The sequence below is a fragment of the Canis aureus genome, chromosome 16 (genome assembly GCF_053574225.1).
Source record: "Canis aureus isolate CA01 chromosome 16, VMU_Caureus_v.1.0, whole genome shotgun sequence".
Lineage (NCBI taxonomy): Eukaryota > Metazoa > Chordata > Mammalia > Carnivora > Canidae > Canis > Canis aureus.
The window spans coordinates 8465452-8487887 of NC_135626.1; the positions used below are offsets into that span (position 1 = coordinate 8465452).

A 22436-nucleotide genomic window follows, 5' to 3' on the forward strand; every position below is an offset into this window, starting at 1 on the left:
AGGGGAGCGGGGGGCGGGGGCGGGGCCCGGGGGAGGCGACAGAGCTGCGGCGGCCCTGACCGCCCGCCCTCCCGGAGCACACGCGCACCCCCCGGGCTCCGGGCAGGCACCTGCACGCGAGGTGCTCACACACCTAGAGGCCCACGGCTAAGGCCCCACTGTCTTTATTTTATTTTATTTTATTTTTAAATTTATTTATTTATTCACGAGAGAGGCAGAAGCAAGCTCCCTGCGGGGAGCCCGATTCGCGACTCGATCCCGGGACTCCTGGATCACGCCCTGGGCTGAAGGCAGACGCCAAACCGCTGAGCCACCCAGGGATGCCCCCGCTGTGTTGTTTTTAAAAGGGGCACCGGGCTCCTGGAACACCTGGGCCGGCAACGACCTACGAGGAGCGCGTCTCCGCGCCGCCGGGGACCCGGACCCGGGAGCCCTTTCGGCCCAGGGCGCATGCGCTGCGCTGCGCTGCGCTCCGCTCCGGCCCAGGGCGCAGGCGCGCCGCTGCCGCGTAGGGCTCCGCAGGCACGGCGAGTCGAGCGCCGAGCAGGCGGCCGCGGGCGGCGCAGAGTGCCGAGCGGCGAGAGCCGCTAACGGTCGGCGGCCTCCTCCCCCGCGGATCCGAGGCGGAGCCCGACGCGGGGAGCAGCTTTGCGGGAACTCGAGGCGAGGGTGCGTCGGGGCGCCAGGGACGTGCGTGCGCGGCTTGGGGTGGGGGCCGGCGTCCTGCCCGGCGGCGGCGGGGGCGGGGGCGGGGGCGGGCCCGAGGGCAGGCGCGCCCCGGGGAGGGGGTCGCCGGGAGCCGGGCGCGGGCGCCCAGTGTGGCGGCAGCCGTGGGGCCAGGCGGGCTCGCAGGCAGCTGACGCCTCGGCGCGGAAGCGGGGGCGCCGGGTCCTGGGGCGGGGGCGGGGGCTGCGGCTGCGGCTGCGGCTGCGGCGGGGCGGGCGGGGGGCGCCCCGAGGGGCTTCGGGGAGCGCCGGGCTGGGGCTGGGGCTGGGGCTCTGGTGCTCGCGTCGTGACTCGTTGAGCGGGTGGGTACTCAGTCCTGACGTCCCCGGATTCCCGCCTGGCCTGGTGCCGGTGTCCTGGCTTTCAGCGACCCCACAGAACGCACGGCTGGTTCTCCGTGATGCACCCGAGAGCCATGGGAACTGCAAAGGCTTTTCCTTGCGTCGGTGAGCCCTCGAGGCCGCTGCTGACTTATTGATGCCGTCTCTTCCCTTCTTTTCCAGGGCATCCTCCGGGACCTGCTTCCCTACGGGATGTTGGGATTTTTGAAGCGCCCCGTGGTGGTGACAGCTGACATCAACTTGAACGTTGTGGCTCTGACTGCAGTGGGATTACTGAGCCGCCTGTGGCATCTCGCCTATCCGAGGGCTGTGGTGTAAGCCAGACAACCCCCTTCAGGGCGAATCGGAAAGAACTGTAATTTGTTGGTGCATTGGTGACAAAGTGCCCTACTGAACAGCAGAAGTGGGAAAGCAGACTTCTAGGCTTCTCAGTGATGGGTGTTTTTGGCAGAGGAGAGGCCAGGTTGTCCCCCTGCTGAGTCCGCCTGCCCCGTCTTGCCCTGTAGCTCTCTAGCAGGTGAGATCTGGCCCATGGAACAGGTGCCGCAGTCTTAGGTAACCATCTAAAATCAAAGGTGGAGGGTGGAAGATTGATAGATTTGGAAGCGAGTCACCGTTGACCTTCGAGTGTCTTCTTTGTTCCAAGGAGAGATGACTGCTGGCAATACTACGGGGCCTTTCCCCTGTGGCTAACGTGCGTCCTTTTGGTTTGTTGGTTTAACTTTACATCACGGAAAATATTAAATATACACAAAAGTAGGGAGAATAGTTTAATGACACCCTCCCCCCAACCAGTGCATTCATCACTCAGCTTCAGTGGGGTTTTTTTTGAGGCAAGTCATAAGCAATATGTTTAAGTAATTTGGCATATTTCTAACATGAGAACTGTTAAAAACTGTATTGAAGTTATCACGCCTAAGAAATTGACAGCTGTATGGACAGTACCATTAAATGTCTGAAAACATTTGTTGCGGTTGGTTTCTGGGTGACTCCCTTTGACACATGCACCTGTTTCCTTTGGTGACCAAGTGTGATTCTGACCCTTAGCCACAGACATAGCCTTGGGTCTGGGAGGCCTTTCAGGAGGCTGCCTGCTAGCACATCCCTGAATAAAACTAGGGAGGGTAAATAGAGTCTGTGTTGGGCAGACAACCTGAGTGTGTACCTGGTCTCCTGTCCTTGAGGGTGGATGATGTTGTGCACATATCTTAGTATTTGGGGATACAGTGCAGTTGTGGCAAAAGTTCTGACCTTTGCTGAGCGCTCTCTAACATTGTTTGGAAACAGGTACACATTTACCCTTTCACCGTTGTTTGGTGAAGATTTCTAGTTGAATATCATGTGGGTTTGCTTTTCAGTTTTGATGAAGTGTATTATGGGCAGTACATCTCTTTTTACATGAAGCGGATCTTCTTTTTGGATGGCAGTGGACCACCGTTTGGCCACATGCTGCTGGCCTTAGGAGGTAGGATTCACTAGTAAGAGAAGTAGCCCTTTAAAACTTAAAAGTGAGGGGTGCCCAGGCTGGCTCAATCAGTGGAATGCGCGACTCTTGATCTTGGGGTTGTGAGTTCAAGTTCCATGCTGGGCATGAAGATTACTTAAAAATAAAGTAAAGCCTGTTTATAATACCTAAATAAATAAATAAGTAAAATTATGGCAATTTATTTTAAAATAATAAAATGCAGCTCATAAGTGAAATTTCTTGACGGTAGAAGCCACATCTAATTATTTATCATTGTTTCCCTGTTGCTGCCATGGTTTGGCATTCCCCAACTATTTGCTGAGTGGGATAGTTGCTGACTGATCTTCTGTTTCAGGTTATTTAGGAGGATTCGATGGTAACTTTTTGTGGAACAGGATCGGAGCAGGTAAAAAGTCATTTTCACATCCCTTATTATTTTGCACATATTAGAATGGAGAGGTAGTGGCTTTCCTGGGGATTTACAGCTGTGATTTCTTAATCTGTCCAGGGTATGATAGATTTGGTACAAGTGGAAGACCTTTCAAAAGAAAGGTGTGATAAAAAAAAAAAAAAAAAAAAAGAAAGGTGTGATAAACACCTTAAGTGTTTAATCCTAGCATGTATTTTATTCTTAGTTTTCGGAACACATAGCACACTCTACGTGGCATCTGGTTGCAGTTATCTTTTGTACACGTAAATTTTGTACGTTGCTCAGTGTTTTGAGGGGGAAAGGTGGAGTCTATTTATTTATTTATTTATTTATTTTTTTAATTTTTATTTATTTATGATAGTCACACAGACAGAGAGAGAGAGAGGCAGAGACATAGGCAGAGGGAGAAGCAGGCTCCATGCACCGGGAGCCCGACGTGGGATTTGATCCCGGGTCTCCAGGATCGCGCCCTGGGCCAAAGGCAGGCGCCAAACCGCTGCGCCACCCAGGGATCCCTTTTTTTTTTTTTTTTTGAGTCCATTTATAAACAAGGAAAGCACTAATTTCAGACTTATTAGGCATTGTTTCTGTGCTTAACGAGAGTTGGGTATTGACTACGCTTAGGTAGTTTCAAAGCTTTTATTTGCAGCTTGCCCACTCTGTTCCTGATGTGGTCCCTAGTTTTGCCAGCTTGCATTTCAGGGTCCGTGAACATGATACTGTGTTTGAAAACACACCTGCAGCATAGGAAGGGGGTGGTGCATTGTACGCTCAGCTCTGCTGTGGTTGCCTTTCCAGAATACAGCAGCAACGTGCCCGTGTGGTCTTTGCGCCTGCTGCCAGCCCTCACTGGGGCGTTCTCGATCCCCATGGCCTACCAGATCCTGTTGGAGCTCGGTTTTTCTCACTGCGCTGCCATGGGGGCTGCTCTGCTGATGCTTATTGGTGAGACCTCTGCCTGCTTTGGTGTCACACAGGGAAGAACCCAGCACTGGCCTTGGTTATGTTTCAGCGTGCGTCCCAGAGAGCCCGTGGGCTTTGTCTATGTGGCCCGGCAGGGTCTCCTACTCACAGGATGGAAGGGAGTGTGTCCAGAGTGTCCAGATTTGACTCTGGGAGTCACCCTACTCCCTGGGTGTGGGGTGGTGGAACTGTGTGGTCACACACGTGCGGCCGTATAAATCAGGGCTGCCCGAACTGCTACTAGGTGCTCCGCCAGCATCTCCCTCCACCTCCTGCCGAGTCTGGCCCAGGTTTATGAGCAAATGAAACCAAGTTGGATGGGAAGTTAGGCTAGAAAGCAGAATGAGGGTGTGTCAAGTGGCTCCTCTCACTGAGTCCCTGAGCTGGGGTAATGTCTTTACACCCAGGGCAGCCTCACAAAGTTGGTATTCTTTCTGCAAATGAGAAAGGTAAAGACTCGGAAAGGTTCAGTGACTTGCCCAGCATCACGCAGGCCTCACTAGGCATGATTCACCCTTGAAAACTTGCCTTCGTGGTTCTAGAGCCCATCCCCTTCCAGCCACCCAACCCTGAATTTCCCATGGCCACATTCTGTGACTTTAGAGTGTGTCCTCTCCATGGGTGCTTCCATCTTCCTGCATTTGCCCCGGTGGCCTGACAGCTGACGCACATGCCCTCTTTCCAACAGAGAACGCTCTCATCACGCAGTCAAGGCTCATGCTTTTGGAGTCAGTGTTAATATTTTTTAATCTACTGGCTGTGCTATCCTACCTGAAGTTCTCCAACTCCCAAAAACACAGGTATGCACAGTGGGACCTGTCCTTCGTAGTTAATGAGAAAGAAGCGTCTGAGTGGCCTGTCGACCTGAGAAGATCTGAGGGCTTTTCATTTCAGAGAGCTACTTGCAGACTGTCTCTCGTCCTTGGCTCCTGATGTCATAAATACATTCTCACTTTTGTATAAATTAAACTAACCGGGAAAATGTTCTGGCTAAAAAGAAAAATTCTGCTAGGACTAATATTTAGGAGACGAGGGTTCATTTTTCTTGTCCCAACTGTCGGGACAGCGAGCTGACCCTGAGAGATCTGAGGAATGTACCTTCTTGCGTGATATTTCTCCCGATATTTCACGAACTGTTCCCAGCTTTGCTCTTCTGCTTTGACCCCAGGCCCTTCTCCTTGAGCTGGTGGTTTTGGCTGATGCTGACAGGAGTGGCCTGCTCCTGTGCGGTGGGGTGAGTCTGGTCTGTGGGTCGGAGGCAGCCCTAGCATCCTCCTCATTCTCTGCCTTATTTTCACGTTTTTTCTCATGTCTTTTCAGCGTCAAGTACATGGGTATTTTCACATACCTGCTCGTGCTCGCAGTTGCTAGTGTCCATGCCTGGCACCTGATCGGAGACCAGACTCTGTCAAATGTGGGTGTCGCAGTCAGGCGGGACATGTAGCCATCCCCGGGTGGGTGAGGGTCAGTGTGATGGGAGCATCTGGGGAGAAAGGCTTCCCAAGAAGATGGGCCTTCATAAGCCTCCCACCAGCAGCTTCGAGGAGCCCAGAGCTCTGCTGCTGGCTCCCTGAGATCCTATGTGAAGTGGGTGCACCTTCCCGAGCGGCAGGATGTGACCTGCCCTCTGGCTCCCGGCAGGTCTGTGTGCTCTGTCACCTGCTTGCCCGAGCCGCCGCTCTGCTTGTCATCCCCACCCTCATGTACTTGCTCTTCTTCTACGTCCACTTGATCCTGGTCTACCGCTCTGGGCCCCACGATCAAATCATGTCCAGTGCTTTCCAGGCCAGTCTGGAGGTAAGATGGGGTGCCACGGCCACCTCAGAGAAGGGACAAGAGTAGATTTGGGGTTTTTTATTTTTTAAGAATTTATTTATTTGAGAGAATCTGCACAAGCACGGGGAGGGGCAGAGGGAGAAGCAGACTCCCGCTGAGCAGGAAGCCCGACATGGGGCTCGATCTGGAACCCCAGGATCATGCCCTGAGCTGAAGGCAGGTGCATAACTGACTAAGCCACCCAGGTGCCCCTAGACTCAGATTTTTCTTACGTAAACATCATCAAGGGTTCGCAGGAAAACCAAATCAAGATGTGAAGAATCCACTAGTATTTTTCTAAGCTAATTCTGTGTGTGCTGATGGTATGGAAATAGACGAGGGGGTCAGCTCTTCAGTGTGACCCCCTCTGGACATCATGAAGTCCTGCAGCCTCGGGACAGGTGCACATGCTTCACAGGACAAGCCAGACTCTGGCGTTCGCTCCTACTGACTTTTGCAGAGATAGTGAAACGTACCGATTGGGGTGGTGAGGACAGGAGAGCAGATGGACTGAGTGCTGGCTCTGCTGACAGCCAGGTGTCCATGTTGGGCAAATTTCTTAGCTCATCCCAATGCTAGTTTCCTCACCTTTTTTTTTTTCCTTAAAGATTTATTTATTTAGGATAAATAAACATGGATGAGCAGGGGGCAGGGCAGAGAGAGAGAGAGTCTCCAGCAGGCTGCCTGCTGAGTGTGGAGCCCACTATGGTATGGGGCTTAATCCTGCCACCCTGAGACCATGACCTGAGCCGAAACCAAGAGTTGGACACTTAACAGACTGAGTCACCCAGGTGCCCCATTTTTAAAAAAAGAGTTATTTGAGAGTCTCACCTTTACAGGGTTGCTCTTTCTCCAAAGATGCCCAAGCAACTGAGGGTGTGTGTGGAAGGGTGGGGGATGCCTGGCCCTGGAGGCAGCATCCAGTCCACAGCAGCTGTGTTCTGATTACAATAACGTAACCTTAGCAGAGTAGATCCTGCGTTGTCATAATGTGACATAATAATGACTGCCACCACCCCGAATACGCCCCCCCCCACCCATGGAGGTGTGCCTGTTGGAGAGGCTCTCACTTGCCACCTTTTGCTTTTATCTTAGGGAGGACTAGCCCGGATCACGCAGGGTCAGCCCCTGGAGGTGGCCTACGGTTCCCAGGTCACTCTGAAGAATGTCTTTGGCAAACCTGTGCCCTGCTGGCTTCATTCCCACCAGAGCACCTACCCCATGATGTAAGGAAAGTGGCCGTTGTAAATAGAAGATCATAACGCGTTCGCTTTTTTTTTTTTTGTATTTTTGCTGTTACCAGTTTTCTTTGTAAATTTCTGAGACAGGCACTGAGCTCTCAGATTCTGATTACCAACGAATCTTGTCATTTCTGTGTATGAAATAGAGCATCTTAAGGGAGCAGAGGGCCCGGGCTGTCACTCATCTGCTCTGTGACTTGCATGCTGAGCATGTTGTCCTGCCTGGAGCACTGCTTAGGTTCCCGTTGTCCAGTCTTTCCTAGACCCACGCTTCGTGCCCATCCCTGTTTTGACCCGGACACTTTGCCGGGTGGTATTAGCAGGAACCTCGAGAGAAAGGCTGATTGCTGTGCACACCAGACGCAGTGTTGTGTTGATTCCTTCACACAGATACGAGAACGGCCGAGGCAGCTCGCACCAGCAGCAGGTGACTTGTTACCCCTTCAAAGACGTCAACAACTGGTGGATCGTGAAGGATCCCGGGAGGTGCGTGCAGGTCCTGGGTCTCCAGAGTGGGGCTCACCTCGTGGCCCCCTCTCCCTGTACGCTTCCTCCCTGGAGGCTTCGAGAGCAGCTCTGCGCTGATGAGCCCATGGTCAAGGGGTTGGATGCTTCCTCAGTGAACTGCCCACCCAGTATCTCCCCTGGGTACTCCCCAGGCACATCCCAGACAGACTCTCCTCTGCCAGCGCTCCCGTGCTTCCCCCCCCGTCCCCAGGCATTCCCTTGCTGAGGCCTCAGATGGAAGACTCCCTGGTCTCTGGACTCCACCTACAGAGGAGATCTCGAACCATCCTGGCCTCCGTCTCTACCACCTGCCGCCTCCCCAACTCTCTCCTCCCACTCCAGCTTTGCGGCCCCATGTGGTCTTTTAAAATGTCACTTGTGGCAGGTCATGGTCCTTCCTAGCTTCCATTGCCCCTCCAGGGTCATCCAGACCCCCGGTGGTGGCCTGCAGCTCCCAGCCTCCTTCCTGCTCTGCACCTGGCCCATGCTTACAGTGCTCCCCCTGCCCCGCGTTTCTGCTGCCCCTCAGGCTGGAACAGTCCTGCCCAGCCGACTCCTTAAAACCTGATGGTCCCCTCCTCTAGGAGGCTGCCTTGGCCGCCCTCCTCCCCGTCGTGGCTCCTGCGTCCATCGCAGTACAGCCAGGATGGCTGATGAGCACGCTGTCTTGTCTGTCGCGTTTGCCACTTCCTGCAGTAACATGAGAGTGGCGGGCTGTGTCTGGCTGTTTGACCATGTTGGCACCACCCTGAGGGGCCCACAGTACACTTGTGTGGACAAAAGAGTCCACGTGTTAGAAGGATTTCTCGGGGGCACGGCTGTGCTTGTCACTGTGCCGTCTGTAGACACACAGCAACCATAATGTGGTGATGGCGCACAGGAGTCCCTTTCGGAAGCTTGGAAAGAGACCTTGGGTTTCAGAAAGGAGTTTAGGAAACGTGTGTGTTTTGTTTTTACGTGAATTGATCTCGCATAAGGCACCGGTTGAGTGGGCCAGATTGGCCCTGATGGGAGAATGTGGGTGTCGTTATGTTGTGTGGCATGCGTGCCAGCCTGCCGGCCTCTGTCTCCGCAGGCACCAGCTGGTGGTGAACAACCCCCCGAGGCCCGTGCGGCACGGGGACGTGGTGCAGCTGGTGCACGGTATGACCACCCGCTTCCTCAACACGTGAGTGCCTGCCCTCGCCCTCTTCCCTCGCTTGGGTGCTCCCCTGGGGTTCTCTGTCCAGAGCACAGCCCACCCCCTGCTGCAGGCCCCACGGTTGTTCTTGCTGCCTTGGGGCAGACCTGCACTGTGGCCTGCGATTGATGGGTGCTCAGGGTCTGGAGGGCCCCCCAGTGAGGGCAGCATAGGGCGAGTAGGCCGGAAATGGAGCCTTAGCGGGGTAGCCTGGGAGCTCCCATGGAGGGGTCCACCCCGCAGTGGGAAGCCCAGTGGGGGAAGCTTTGATAGACAAGGGGGAGCCCGGGAGTGCTGCTCACACAAAAGGAAGTGCAGGTGCTTCCATAAGGTTGAATCCCTTACCGTGTATGTGAATTCAAGAAGGATTTCGATCCTGGCTAATTAGGGTCAGGAAGGGTCTTTCATTGTGGGTTCTTGGCCCTTACCTGACCTGAGCCATCTCTGCATATAGACATTCCTGGGCCACCACCCAGCTTCTTGGGTCATCTCACGGCTCCTCCTGACTCCCAGATTGTGCCCCAAGTCCCCACTTCCTGTGAAAGCCACCAGCAGGCTCCTGGCCTCTGGCTTCCTTCTCCCTGGAAAGAGCCAGTTGCCCAGCCACCACCCCAGTTCCTCTCTTTCTTCCTTGCCCTCCCGCCATGGCCCAGTCCACGCGGGATCCCTGTGCCCCGACTTCGTGCCTCTGTGCCCCTCACCCCACAGCGGCACCCTGGGAACACACACAGTCTACAGGCCCGGCCTCGTTTCTCGGCCGAAAGTTCTCCAGTGACTTCTACTCAGAATAACGTCCCTACTTCTCCTGGGCTGCAGGTCCCTTGGGATCTGGGACCTTAACTCCAGGGCCCCGGCCGCCCTGCTGTCCCAAAGTGATCGAGTGCGGCTCCCGTGGGCCAGGAGTGTTCCTGACTCACTTGCTGTAGTCACACGTCAGCTGAAATGTCCCCTCAAAGCCTTTCCTGGGTGCTTTGGTTTTATTGGTAGCACCACATAGCCTGGCACTGTCTTGTCCCTGCGTGAAGGTCCCTGCCCGTAAGGACTGTCTTTGCTCACCATGGGGTCTCCAGCTCCTCCCTAGTGCTTGGCGCAAAGTAGGATAAAGTGTAACAGCCGAGTGAATGAGGGAGGTGGGTATTTGTGGATGTTGGAGGTCGCCGACCCCGAGGGCACCTTACCCCCAACGGCATTCCCAGTACTGCGGATGGTTCCAAGGCCCAGGTGTCAGGGGGCTGCTGGGTGCGCGTCCTCATGCTCCCAGGACAGTGGGCACCCTGCTCTGAAGCCTGGTTTGTTGTTCTGTGGTGGAACAGCGACACCCACCTAGTGCGGATTCCTGTCTCTTGGACAGCACATCACGTGTCCTCTTCCCTGGGGTGCGGTTCCCAGGGAGCCGCTGCCGTCTCAGTGTCTCGTGTATCAGCATGGCATCAGGTGGCACCCTTGGGTCCGAGTGCTCGGTCAGGCTGAGCTGGCTCCAGTTCTGAAAAGTGGATTTTCCCCCCAAGGCCTACTGAGTGAGGAGCTCCGTCCACAAGACTGTTTGGTTTTGCAGGCATGACGTGGCAGCGCCCCTGAGCCCCCACTCGCAGGAGGTGTCCTGCTACGTTGATTACAACATCTCCATGCCCTCCCAGAACCTCTGGAGACTGGTGAGTCCCCGCCGGAAGCCCGTCATGCCGGCCATCAGGGACACATCCTTTCTCACACAGGATGTTCAAAACCATGTTGAGAATAATTGTCATTCAGATGTGCAATTAGTGATTTTTTAGCCCATAAAAAGGTCCTCCATGTTTTTGTGGGGAGCAGAGAGCTCCTATGTGAGAGGGATGAGTTTGTGGAACGGCCTGTTGGTGTTCCCATGGCCTTCGTGGCCTGCCAGGTGAAGGTTCCCTCTGACTTGGTGGCTCATTCACTGAACCCACAGGGTCAGGGCCCCCGGCCACCTCCCCTCTTGTAAAGCCTGGTGTGAACCAGCACCCTGGTCCCAGGGTCTCCCCAGGGACGGCTTGGGGCTCCAGCCAGGGTGGTTCCTTGGGGTTGCACTTCCTGAGGCAGCCAGGCCTATGAGGGCCTTTCCTCGAGCGTCCAGGGGCACGTGCTGCTCCCAGAGTCCCTCCAGGCCTGCACGCGGCGTCCTAGGAGAGCCGGCAGGAGGAAAGAGTGCTGTTCTGGGCCCGGGCGCCACTGTGAGTTCACGGACGGCACAGCCACAGCTCCGGTCAGTGAGCACACTAACGCGCTGGGGCCTGTCCCCGACGAGAGGCTGGCTCTCTCCTTCCATCCTTCCAGCCTCCGACTGCCGCAGCAGCTGCCCACCCCACACCAGCCTCCCTGTCCCGCTTCAGGTTCTCTCGGTATGACTGGCACGGTGTGCTCAGCGGCCCCCCAGCAGAGCCAGGGCGCGAGGCTGCCGTTGGACTGTGTGTGGGGGTGGGGGGCACCTTCTCTGTGCTGCACGCGCCTGCCTCCCTTCTGGTTCTCCCGTCTCCTTGGCTGTCCCCGTGGGATGGAGCGCTGTGCTCCTAGGCCTGGTCCCTGGGAGCTCTCCCCGGGGACTTCTACTGAGTGTCCCACCCACTGCCCTTCTGCCATCCTGTGGTCTGTGGCTGACTCCTCCTCCTCCTCCTCCTCCCCTGACTCCTCTTCTACTCTTTCTCTCCTCCCCCTCCTCTCCTTCCCCTCCCCCTCCCTCCTTCCCCTCCTTTCTCTCCTTTTCTCTCCCCCTTCCTCCTCCCTCTCCCCCTTCCTCCCTCTCCTCACTCCTCCTCACCTTCAGCCCCACAAGCCCCACATTTCAGGAACTGCGGCTCACTTAGCAAGGAGGGAGGATGGCTGACGCAGGGTGTGCCTGTGGCCAGGCCACCTGCATGCTCCTACCGAGCCCATGGGTCCTCTGGTTCTCGCCCACAGCCACATGTGCTCACACATCATCGCAGGGCTGTGAGAAGTTAAGCTAGGACAAGGCCAAGTGCTCTCACGGTGTTAGTGAGAGCCCCCTCACCACGGGGGGTCCCCTCCGAAGTCACCTCTTGGGGACCACCTCTGACCCTCGCCCAGACTGTGCATTTGTCAGAGAAGGCAGGGTGGTGCCCCCACCCCCGGCCGCACCAGCACCTTGCTGTGTGGGTGTCCTGGCACAAGGTCAGGGGTGCCATCCTGTCAGCTCCCCGGAGCTCAGCCCCACAGACCTGGGCAGCGGCATCGTCTGGTGACTGGTCCTCACTTGATACATAAGGAAATTGGGGAAAGAAGAGGCTCATCCACAGGACCTATTTTTACAGGACATTGTAAACCGAGAATCCGACACAGAGGTTTGGAAGACCATCTTGTCCGAGGTCCGCCTGGTGCACGTGAACACCTCTGCCGTCCTAAAGGTAAAAGGGCACCGTGTTGGGCTTGCCCGTCTTGGCTGGGGGCTCACAAAATCAGTTTAGCGGACCCTACATCCACGTTTCCTGCACTCAGGAGTTCTTTAACTGCTCAGAACTGAATCTGGAACGCAGCAAGGCCCGCAGAGGGGAGGCTGCCACCCTCGCTGGCTGTGGACAAAGTGACCGGGTGGCCGGGCTGGGGACGAGCTGGGGCCTGGGGCCTCCACGTCATACCCTGTTTCCCCCCGTTTTGCCAGCTGAGCGGGGCACACCTCCCAGACTGGGGGTTCCAGCAGCTGGAGGTCGTTGGGGAGAAGCTGTCCCGGGGCTACCACGAGAGCATGGTGTGGAATGTGGAAGAACATCGATATGGCAAAAGTGAGTCGGCCCAGCCCACGGGCTTGCCGTTGCTGCTGCTATACCGAGATGCCACCCCCGCGGGCTGTGGTTCTGGGGGGTACCAGACACGCTGTCCACGCTCTGCTGAGCTGAGCCTGAAACAAGCGAAGCTGTCACTGAGGTCTTGCCACCAGAAGGCAGTGCAAGCTGAGCTTTCCCAGTGAAAAGATCTGGATTTGATGGGTGCCATCGCGCGTGTGGTGGGGAAAGCCAAAGGGAGTCATGTGGGTCGGTTGGAAAAGTGGGAAGTTGGCTTTGCTCCAGGCTGACAGCTTCTGTTGTGAGCCCCCTGACTTTCCACTCCTGTGTTCTTTTGGGTCACCTCTTTCTGTTAGGCCAGGAGCAAAAGGAGAGGGAGCTGGAGCTGCACTCACCGGCACAGATGGACGTCAGCAGAAACCTAAGCTTCATGGCCAGGTTCCTGGAGCTGCAGGTGAGGCGGGGCAGCATGGCTCTGCCTGGGCGAGCTGGCTCCTCTCCAGACAGAGCACTGTGCTCTGCAGAGCCCCTCCCTTCCCGTCGTCAGCCTTTACACTGGGACGTGGCCAGGCAGGGAGGGTTCCTCTCCCCTGCCATTAGTGGCCAGCACCACTCTGCTGGCCCCGGGCCTGTGGCTTTGCGGGCACAATAGTCAGGAACCAGGCGATGTTGCATTGCCACATGGCCAAAGTATGTTTGGAACCCCCCAGGTCAGGTCAGAGTGCACCAACGTCAACATGATGGAGCGCTAGAGAGGTCAGGATCGGAATCTCGGGGTCCTGAATCTAATAGCATCCTCAGCACCAAGTTCAATCCCTTACCCCGCAGTCAGGGTGTTGGGGGCCTGGGGACTAGGGCTCAGCTGCCACCTGGGCTACATGATCCAGATGAATGTGAAACTGGACACCCCAGCCCCTCCGACAGGCCCCTGAGCAAGGACGATGTCCGGCTGGCCACTCGACTTCAGCCTCTTGCCTTCTTGCAGTGGAGGATGCTTACGGCAAAGAGTGATGACTCGGAGCACAAGTACAGCTCCTCGCCGCTGGACTGGGTCACCCTGGACACCAGCATCGCCTACTGGCTGCACCCCAGGACCAGCGTAAGTGGGCGCTGGTGCAGGCTGCAGGTTGAGCGCTCGCTGGAGACTCCCCTGGCATGAAGAACAGCCCTGCCTCCACCCTGGCCTCGCTGTCTCCAGGCCCTGCCTAATGGATGGGGCAGCACGGGGCCAGTACTCCTGTCACATGTGAGGAGTAAGGTCCTGACACGTCTGCGTGGTGAGGGAAACCGGGCTTTACCACTTTGGGGGAGCACATTGTTCCCCCTTTCCTGACAAAAGTGGTTTTTAAAATTATCCCTCTTTAATTTTGTGCAGAGCGCTAGCAGCTGAGTTCATCAGAGCTTTGTCACATCTGCGTTGTCCCTCTTCACCCACAGAACGAACAGGCCTGGAGCTGGCACTTGGCGCTCCACAGATACTCCCCAAATGAGTTCACACTGAAAACGCTCCCCTTTCTCTGCCCCACCCCCATCGCCTGTAGTGGAGACACGGTCACAGTCACTGGCTGTGAAGCTGAGTCCTTAGGCCCTGGGTTAGCCGTCTGCGAGCAGCTGTTGTTAAAGCAAGAATGTCAGCTACTCCCAGTTGTGTTTCCACTTACAGAATCGAGGACCTTAGCACTTTTCCTGGGGGAGTCTCATTGGGAATAGCCACGTCCATCAGCCGTGGGCTGGAGGCCCAGCCTGCACCCATGTTTCGGCTGAAGGCTGGCAAGCAGGCAAGCGTCGTTGAGGGTTTGTCCCTCTGAGTGGCCGGTGGCCAATGGTGCCTCCCGCTGCCCTCACAGGCTCAGATCCACCTGCTTGGAAACATTGTGATCTGGGCTTCGGCCAGCCTCGCCATGGTGGTCTACGTCCTGCTCTTCTTCTGGTACCTGCTCAGACGCCGAAGGAGTATCTGCGACATCCCTGAGGGTTAGTGCAGCTTGCTTTTGATGGGCGACAGCCCAGCCTCACTCAGCAGGAGCCTGTGCCTTAAGGCGACCTCCTAGTTTCCTTGTGGAAGGAGCTTAAATCTATTTTTATCTCCCTAGAGACAAAATGTTGCCGTTGCATTCCCACACTGTTAGAGGCTTCTTCGGGGAAATGCAAGGACCAGGCAGGGATTGCTGTGACCCCAGGATGTGAGCACAGCCTTAGCACTTGCACGCTCTGGAATGGCTGGATGGCAGAGAGGGGCCAGCGGGTGCCAAGTTACTCGGGTGGCGGTGGTTTATATAACAGAAACCACTGCAGACCATCTTGAGACAAAAGGAATAAAGACTCAGGGCAGGGTGGGCCCCAGAGGCCTCGGGAGCAGTGTGGCACCGTGCCTACTCTTCCTGCTGATGCCCGCCTCAGTGGGTGAGGTGGGTGCACAGATACAGACCCTCACAGTCCAGCTCCGGCCCCACTTGCTGCTGATCCTGGCAGAGCTGGGGCCCCCAGGAGGCTGGAACGGTGCAGGGGGTCTGGATGGTGAGAACCCTGCAGGAAGCCACAGGAGGTCCTTACATCACAGGAAGGGGCGGGAGGTGGGGGAAATGGAGAGTGAGTGTCCCTCAAGGATGAGGAAAGCAGCTCGTGGGACTGGCCGATAACTTTGCAGGGAGGCCCTGGCCGGCAGCACTGGCTCAGGGCGGCCTCCTCCCGCAGATTCCTGGCTGCGCTGGGTGCTGGCCGGGGCTCTGTGTGCCGGCGGCTGGGCAGTGAACTACCTCCCCTTCTTCATGATGGAGAAGACGCTCTTCCTCTACCACTACCTTCCCGCGCTCACCTTCCAGATCCTCCTGCTCCCTGTGGTCTTGCAGCACGTCAGCGACCACCTGTGCAGGTACAGGGCCTGCACAGCCACACCTCTCAGGGGCACCAGCTCCAGGGGAGTCCTCAGTGTTGACTTGGGTGTGGCGTGGAAGGGCTTAAGGTCACAAAGGAGGCACAGAGGAGGCACAGGGGAGGAAGGTGTGGCTGGCTGGGGAGGCTGGGAGAGCAGGGGGTGCTGTGGGAGATGGGGAAGGGTGCTTATGGCTCTGGGACAGCCAGTGGAATTGGCCAGGTTGCATGGTGTGCAGTAGAACTGAACCAGAAAGCTTTGTAAACCAGAGTGAGTTCTGGAAGCTGGACCAAAGGGGGTGGCCTCAGCATGTTGGGGGGCTGGGAGTTACAGAGCCTCTCGGGAGGGCTGCAATATGATCATGTTGGGTACAGGGACGCTACTCTGGCATCCGAGTGCAGATGGGAGATTCTGGAAGATGCACAAGGAGGGTCACATTCAGTACATCAGGCAGGGGTGAGAAGGGTGGAAAGGCAGGGGCTGTGTGCAAATCGTGGTGAGGAGGAGCCACATCCCATGCCCCACGTGTCCATGCTCTGCTGGTACCCACAGGTCCCAGCTCCTGAGGAGCCTCTTCAGCGCCCTGGTTGTGGCCTGGTACTCCTGTGCCTGTCACGTGTTCAACACGCTGCGCCCACTGACCTACGGGGACAAGTCACTCTCACCCAGTGAACTCAAGGCCCTTCGCTGGAAAGACAGCTGGGACATCTTGATCCGGAAACACTAGCAGGACACAAACGGTAAAAGTGGGGGCTGGGGTCAGGCGAGGTAGAGTGGTCATTCGTAAACATGTTCATCTTTGACAGTTGCCCCAAAGCCTGGCGGACTGGCTGGGCTATGGTGGTTTTATTCTTCAGTCTGCTGATAGGCGGGCAGTTTTGAGCCAGGTTTCCGTTTCCCAGGTGGTAAAGAACACGCCCTGCATCCACTGCCACTAGAGCCCCCTGAACCAGGGCACATGGAGGGCTAGCATAGGACTTGTGACACCGGAAGGCAGCGGGCAGCTGTGGGGTGAGTTAGCGCTGAAGCTGCTGAGGCCCCAGTCCTGGTGTTGGGCCTGGTCCCCTCCCTGGGCACCCACTGGACCCAATGCTGAGCCATAGCTGTCTCTGCTCCGAGTGACAGGCCTTTGATTCTGATCCCTGCACAAAGACCCTGGTGCACCTCAGTGCCGCCGACTCTTGGCCCTTGCCCCCGCGAGACTCGGCTGGGACGCACGAGCCAGCAGCACTTCCAGCAGGCAGGACTTGTCACCCTCACATGCCCTTGTCCTGACTCTGCCTTCTGTGTACAATTAAAAAGGGGACAAACTGGCACCGGTGTTTGATGTTATTTATTGATACGCTCTCCAAGAGGGCACAGAGCTCGGCCAAACTCAACTGAGGTCCTATCTGTGTAACTACACTTAGTACTTGATAGAAGGAAACCAGGATCGCCCATGCAGGTTGGCCGGGGGGCAACAGGAAAGTGTCACTTTCATACAGTGCCGTCTGGGAGGGAGACAAACCAGGACAACGCAGACCGCAGGCACCGTTCGTGCAGCTATGGACTTGGTGTGTGCAAGGAGGCCAGCTGGCTTTGGACGGCATGCCCCGGATGGGCCCAGGCTACCCCAGCGAAGCCCTGTCCACACAGCCCCCCCAGCCCTGGACGCCTGAGGAGGCCTGGGTGTGGACACGGCACCCAGCAGCCTGTGTCCCGCCCTGCTTGAGGGAGCAGGTGCTGCCTCCCGCGTCTGATGCTGGTTAAGGAGAGCTTGTTTCCCGGGGCTCCTTCCTTGGCTCCTGCCTTGGCGCACAGCCCGGGAGGAAGGAAAGCTCCTGTAGCTCCTTCCGTCAGTGTGTGCCACACTGGATCACACCCGCTGGTGGGGCACGAAACTCGGTTACTAGGTCACAACTAACACGGTAAATAACGAAACGTTCGCACGTGTAACAAGGGGGGAGGGAGACATGACGTACTCTCTCTTCAAACCTCTGCTTCAGTCACGTGTGGGAACCAGATCATGCTAGTAGAATCTCTCTTGCTCTGGGTTGGTGTCACACACGCCAGGACAGCCACAGTGTGCAGGCTTGTGCCCCATGTCCCCAAGAGGCGTGACAGGCTCAGCACACATTCTGTGGCATTTCCCAGTAACTCAGACTTTTAACCGCCTTAACGTGAGGAAGCAGGTGAAAACGGGGGGCCTGCCAACATCCCGCCAAGCATGAGGAACGGGAGGTCTGCCCGCATCAGGGAGGACCCTGTGATCCTCGCACCACCCTGTCTGTACCGTATGATGCCGAGAAGAAGCAGCGGCAGCGTCTATGGGGCGGGTGGGCCAGACCCTGAGCATGGTCTATCGGGGTTCCTCAGTGGGGTCTGCTGCTGGACTCCAAGTGCGATCGCTTGCCAGAGGTCAGCACCCCAGGGCGGTCTCCGGGCTCAGGGAAGGTCCTCTTGTAGCTCCGCCCATTGGACCCTCGGTGCCACTTGCAGATGTCGCCGCTCAGGATGTCCTGGATGTGCTGCACGATCAGGTTGATGGCCACTGTAGCAAAGACAAGCACGCTTAGCCACATCCGCTCCCCGTTGGGCCCTCCAGGCCAGCGAGCCACCTGCGGCCGGCTCACCAGGCTGCACCTTCCCACGGTGCTCAGGGCCGGGGGCACAGGCCCCCCTGGGAGGCTTCCCCAGGGCGCCAAGTCTTGGCACACAGAAAAACTCGTGTCAGGGAAGGAGCACGACGTTCCTGACCTGGTCTGTGAGGCTTTCTGTCAACCAAGAGCCTGGGTAAAATACTTTCTGCTCACAAGTGAGTCCCTGTCAACATAAATATCTGTTTCCCGGTTTACTGAGATGTAGCTGACAAACAAGAGGAGGTCAGTTAAAAGTGTACAATGTGCAATTTAAAAATATATTTTTTAGGTATTCTTTAAACCTGTGCCATAAACGTCTGCAGATAGGCGACCCTCATCACCTCAGCGTAACTGCTGGCACAGGGCAAGGTCTGCTTCGGGGCTCTGGGGAGCTGATTGAGGAGTCGGGGCAGCTCTTAGGCTTGATTCTTACCCATGTTGTCGACCCCCCGAGGGATGATCACATCCGCATACTTCTTGGTCTGCAAGGCAAAAAGGATCCTGTGAGGATCTGTCCCCTCAGGGCCTTCTGGCTCTGGGATGCTAGACTCACTGGAGGGACAGCAGCCCTGGGGGTGGCAGACGGTTGGGGGGGGGGGTGGCGGGAGGCAGGGGTGAGGCAGGAGGAGAAGCTGGGGCAGCCAGAAAAGACGTGTTTTTCTCCTGGCATCTCTGAAATGCTCCCGGCTTGTGCTTTTCTGGCACACCCCCCCCCCCCACCAGTAACAGTTCTCTGGGTTAACGATTCACTGAGCCAAGTGACGTGTGGCATCCTCTTGCAACACGTGACCTCCTTCCTCTGCACTAGGAACCTTTCTGCAAGAAGCCTGGAGCAGTGAGCAGCTCAGGCAGCAGCAAACGCCCTGGACAGCAGAGCCAGGCCATCTGTGGTACCTGGCCCGCGCTCACACCTGCTCCCCGGCAGGTGCTCTACTAGGTAAGGGCAGGGAGAGATACCAGGAAGAATGGGCCACCAAGGGGACTCCAAAGGGATGCTACTGAGGCGGACACACCTCAATCAGGCAAAGCCAAGGGAGAGGAAAAGGAAGCGGTCTGAGCGGAGTGTGGCGGGTGTGTGGACCGGGATCGAGAAAGCCCTGAGCCACACAGGCAGGTGGGGACCCAATCCCAGGGCAGCTGTGTCTGCGGGCAGCAGGGACCCACAGAAGACATGGGCACAAGAGGGCCAGGGCTGGCTCTGGTGGGGTTGGCCAGGGCGGGAGAAGGGCTGTAGGGGTGAGGGAGGGACACCGTCACCCTGGCTGGACTCGGTGTGTGGGAAGTGTGAGGATGGTGCTGGGGCCCAGCCCACACCCAGGGTCACCCAGGGTCACCAGGTCGGACTGGGTTGTCCAGAGTTTGACTCTAAACTACTTGCTCTGCCAAATGTCTTTCTGCGACTAACAGTACGATTATCAACGTACTTTTCCCATCATTTTCTAGATGCTTCAGAGAACACGAATGTAAAATAACAAACGTTCTCTACCAACAGCAGCAGACAGCACTGCTGTCCTCGACTGAGGCAGGAAGCTGCTTCTGCTTCCCTTGTGCTGTATTTTACTTTTAAGAAGCAAAACGTTGGGACACCTGGGTGGCTCAGTGGTTGAGCGTCTGCCTTTGGCACAGGGCGTGATCCCGGGTCCTGGGATCGAGTCCTGCATTGGGCTCCCCGCAGGGAGCCTGCCTCTCCCTCCCCCTGTGTCTCTGCCTTTCTCTATGTCTCTCATGAATAAATAAATAAAATCTTAAAAAAAAAAAAGTTAAGCTTCCCTTTCTGGCTTCCTGTAAGTTCTAGATTATTTAGCAAGAGCTGGAAAGCGGAGGGAAAGAGGTGGCTACAGGACCCCGGGTGCCAGCCCAGAGCAGCCTGTAGACACATGCAGTGTGGGTGACGTCAGCAAGTGCCCACGACATGCCAGGGATGTGCCCATGGGCCGTGAACGGACCCAACCCCCCACGCACTTGGGCTCTGCCCCATCCTGAGGGGGCATGCAGAGCGCAAAGAGCCCCACCGGGCAGAGGTGCCCTAGGGAGCGGGAAGCAGGCGGGCTGGGAGCAGAAGGTCCTCGGGGTGACCCTGGGCAAAGCCTGCAGCAGGAAGGTGAGCTGCATGGACGCAAGGGTGCGGAGGAAGGGAGACCTACAGACAACGCCCCCAGAGCCGAGCCCAGGCCCTGCGAGGGGGTGTCACAAGCGAACTTCTCTGCTTATAAATCAGACCCTGTTCACCCGTAATTCAGCGCTCACAGGACAGGGCACCGAGAGTCCTCTTGAAAAGTGAGAAAAGGAAGCTCCCCAAGTAAGCGAGAGGGGTACCGGCAGGCAGAACTCTTCGAAGGCTGGCTTGACGAAGGTGGTGTACTGGGTCAGGATCTGCTCCAGGTCCCTCCCGCGGTGCACATCCCGGAGAACTGAGGCAGGAGGGAGGCAGTCAGGGCTGGCGGCCGGCCTCGTCCAGGGGCATGGGGGGCCCCCGCAGCCACCCTACCTCTTCTCGACAGCCTGACGTCGGAGTCCGTGTCCACGAAGAGGCGCAGGTGAAACATGTCCCGGACCTCCTGGCTGTAGAACACCAAGATGCCCTCGAACAGGACCACATCTGCAGGGTACACCACTGTGGTCTCCGCTAACCTGGGAGGCGAGACCAGGACACGGGTGCCGCTGCAGGACATGCGGAAGGTGGGGGCCCAGGTGCCATCGCTCTAGTCCCCCACCCCCACCCCAGGGTGCTGACTGCGGAGGGGGACAGGTCACAGCACGGGGGAGGGCTGTGCACAGAAACCACCAGGGCAAGGCTGCTGCACGGCCCCTCTCCCAGGAGTCACTGTGCTCACCTTGAATGGGTCACAAAATCGTAGGTTGGGACCTCGACTGTTTTGCCTTCCACGATGTTCTTCAGAGTCCTGTGCATCAAGTCATTATCAAAGGCATCTGCAGGAATGGAACCAGAGGCGAGGCTATCCAGGTGTCCTTGTGCTGGGGACGGGAGCGAACTTCCTCTGCGTCTGGGTCAGGCAGCCCAGCGACCCTCGGGAACATGTGGACTTGAGAGTCCCTCCATCCCCCACCCCCACCCCCGTTCACATTCGCGGGGCCACCCACCCGGGCTGCTATCCTACACAGAAGTTTGGAACTGGGCATTTCGTGCTCGGCCTGCACTGGGAGGTAGGTGGGTTAGGCACCTGCTTCTATTTCTGGGAACTAACCACCGCCTGGTGCTCCTCAGGCCTTTCCCCCACCATGTCCCCCGAGAAAGAAGTGAGGATGGGAGCCTCATTCCACAGGGTGGAATCTTCTCGCAGTGCCAGGCAAGGACAGGCTGGCTCTTTCCCCTCCTCTATCTGCCCCATTTCCACCTGCCCCCTGATCGGGCCAGACCAGACCTGGTCCTCTTGTTTACCCACTGCCTGCCCAGCTCCCCTCTCAAGGACTCTGCCCGGGGGCAGGTGGGGAAATGCCCTGCTGTATACAAAGGACCCCAGACAGCAGGAAGGTGGGGGACACGGCCCCTCCAACAGCAAAGACTTCCTGACTGGCTCCGACTGCGGGAGCCAGCAGCTCCCGCCGGGCCACTCAGGGCGCAGAGAACCAGGCAAAGTTCTTTCTGACCTAATGCACAGCCTGCTCCAGCTCCAACTCAGGCCACCTCAGAAACCTCAGGGCACCGCTGGGGTCTCTCTGCATCCCCCGCCAACCCCTTGGTCTCTCCCCCTCCCTCAGTCCCCTCAGGGTCCTCTGCTGCACCTGGGTGGTCGAAATTGTACTGTCCCTTCAACGCCTTGGCCTTCTGTTCTGGGGTCAGGACCTTGTAGAACCTGTCTTGACTCAGGATGACCAGCTTCCGCTGCCGGTGGTCCACTTCGTTCTGGCCCAGCAGCTCCATGATCTTCTCGCACACGGTGGACTGGGAACACACGGGATTCCCGCCTGGCCCTGCTGCGCCTGCCCGGGGCTGGCCTCCGACCTGACCCACCGGCCCCCGCGGCTGCCCGGGAGGCACCGGCAGAGGCCGGGAGGGGCGAGGCCCGCGGGGAGGCCGGGGGCCGAGGGCAGCGCCCCCGCCCGCCGCCCGCCGCCACGGCCGCAGCCCCCCGCCCGCAGCCCCCGCCCTGGAGGAGGCGGGGCCGTCCGCCCGGGGGCCCGAGGGTCGGGGGTCGCGCCGGCCCCGCCGGCCCCTTACCTTCCCGCTCGCGGTGCCGCCGCTCACCCCGATCAGGAAGGGCCGCTGGTGAGGGCGGTCCGCCTCCGGAGCCGCGGCCTCGCAGTCGCCGCCTCCAGCCGAAGCCATCCCGGGCTCCGCCCGCCCGCATCGGCGGCCCGACTCCCGCCGCCTCCCCGAAGCAGCCGCCGCCCCCCGCCCGGGGCTCCACGTCCGGGAGGCGCGCGGCGCGGCGGCGGGAGCGCGCGGGGCAAGGCGGGAGTTGTAGTCCGAGGCGACGAGGGCGCTGCGCCTGCGCGGGGCAGGCCGGCTCACCTGCGGAGGCGGAGACCGCCAAGTTCCCTGGGTCCGCGCCCCTGGGGCCTGG

General features: G+C 57.9%; 2 protein-coding genes across 15 annotated transcripts; one reads left to right on the forward strand and one right to left on the reverse strand.

The window, feature by feature from the left end:
* The first annotated feature begins 510 nt into the window (after positions 1 to 510).
* POMT1 (protein O-mannosyltransferase 1) lies at positions 511 to 16608 on the forward strand. Of its 12 annotated transcripts, XR_013353924.1 has the most exons (24): positions 511 to 669; positions 1230 to 1381; positions 1714 to 1761; positions 2426 to 2532; positions 2888 to 2938; positions 3761 to 3907; positions 4614 to 4725; positions 5094 to 5159; positions 5246 to 5339; positions 5567 to 5722; positions 6836 to 6966; positions 7372 to 7467; positions 8564 to 8656; positions 10224 to 10320; positions 11953 to 12045; positions 12300 to 12420; positions 12777 to 12874; positions 13406 to 13519; positions 14268 to 14394; positions 14514 to 14603; positions 15115 to 15292; positions 15845 to 16032; positions 16195 to 16303; positions 16418 to 16608. XR_013353924.1 is itself a non-coding variant. In XM_077851121.1 (23 exons), exons 2-22 carry the CDS (start codon positions 1260 to 1262, stop codon positions 16017 to 16019), a joined length of 2316 nt encoding a protein of 771 aa, XP_077707247.1. In that variant the 5' UTR covers positions 511 to 669; positions 1230 to 1259; the 3' UTR covers positions 16020 to 16032; positions 16195 to 16608. The 12 variants fall into 12 exon arrangements, 11 of the variants coding, with proteins under 11 accessions (XP_077707247.1, XP_077707255.1, XP_077707251.1 ...); XM_077851121.1 differs by having other exon boundaries at positions 16195 to 16608; XM_077851122.1 differs by having other exon boundaries at positions 561 to 708; positions 16195 to 16608.
* Positions 16608 to 22280, reverse strand: UCK1 (uridine-cytidine kinase 1). 3 transcript variants are annotated; one of them, XM_077851133.1, is made up of 7 exons: positions 22091 to 22277; positions 21655 to 21814; positions 20745 to 20841; positions 20399 to 20541; positions 20158 to 20321; positions 18344 to 18392; positions 16608 to 17822 (listed from the first exon to the last, which is right to left on the reverse strand). In XM_077851133.1, the coding sequence occupies exons 1-7, from the start codon at positions 22196 to 22198 to the stop codon at positions 17644 to 17646; spliced, it is 900 nt and encodes a 299-aa protein (XP_077707259.1). In that variant the 5' UTR covers positions 22199 to 22277; the 3' UTR covers positions 16608 to 17643. The 3 variants fall into 3 exon arrangements, with proteins under 3 accessions (XP_077707259.1, XP_077707260.1, XP_077707261.1); XM_077851134.1 differs by having other exon boundaries at positions 20227 to 20321; positions 22091 to 22274; XM_077851135.1 differs by lacking the exon at positions 20158 to 20321 and having other exon boundaries at positions 22091 to 22280.
* Between the last annotated feature and the right edge of the window lie 156 nt (positions 22281 to 22436).

Excerpts from the sequence above, each read along its gene's own strand:
- POMT1 (XM_077851121.1), top strand. The coding sequence starts at position 1,260 with ATGTTGGGATTTTTGAAGCGCCCCGTGGTGGTGACAGCTGACATCAAC. Across the intron at positions 1,382-1,713 it reads GCCTATCCGAGGGCTGTGGT|GAGAGATGACTGCTGGCAAT; the intron begins GTAAGCCAGACA and ends CTTTGTTCCAAG. Across the intron at positions 12,046-12,299 it reads ACACCTCTGCCGTCCTAAAG|CTGAGCGGGGCACACCTCCC; the intron begins GTAAAAGGGCAC and ends CCGTTTTGCCAG.
- UCK1 (XM_077851133.1), bottom strand. The coding sequence starts at position 22,198 with ATGGCTTCGGCTGGAGGCGGCGACTGCGAGGCCGCGGCTCCGGAGGCG. Across the intron at positions 21,815-22,090 it reads GCGGCACCGCGAGCGGGAAG|TCCACCGTGTGCGAGAAGAT; the intron begins GTAAGGGGCCGG and ends GTGTGTTCCCAG. Across the intron at positions 17,823-18,343 it reads TCGGGGGGTCGACAACATGG|TGGCCATCAACCTGATCGTG; the intron begins GTAAGAATCAAG and ends TCTTTGCTACAG.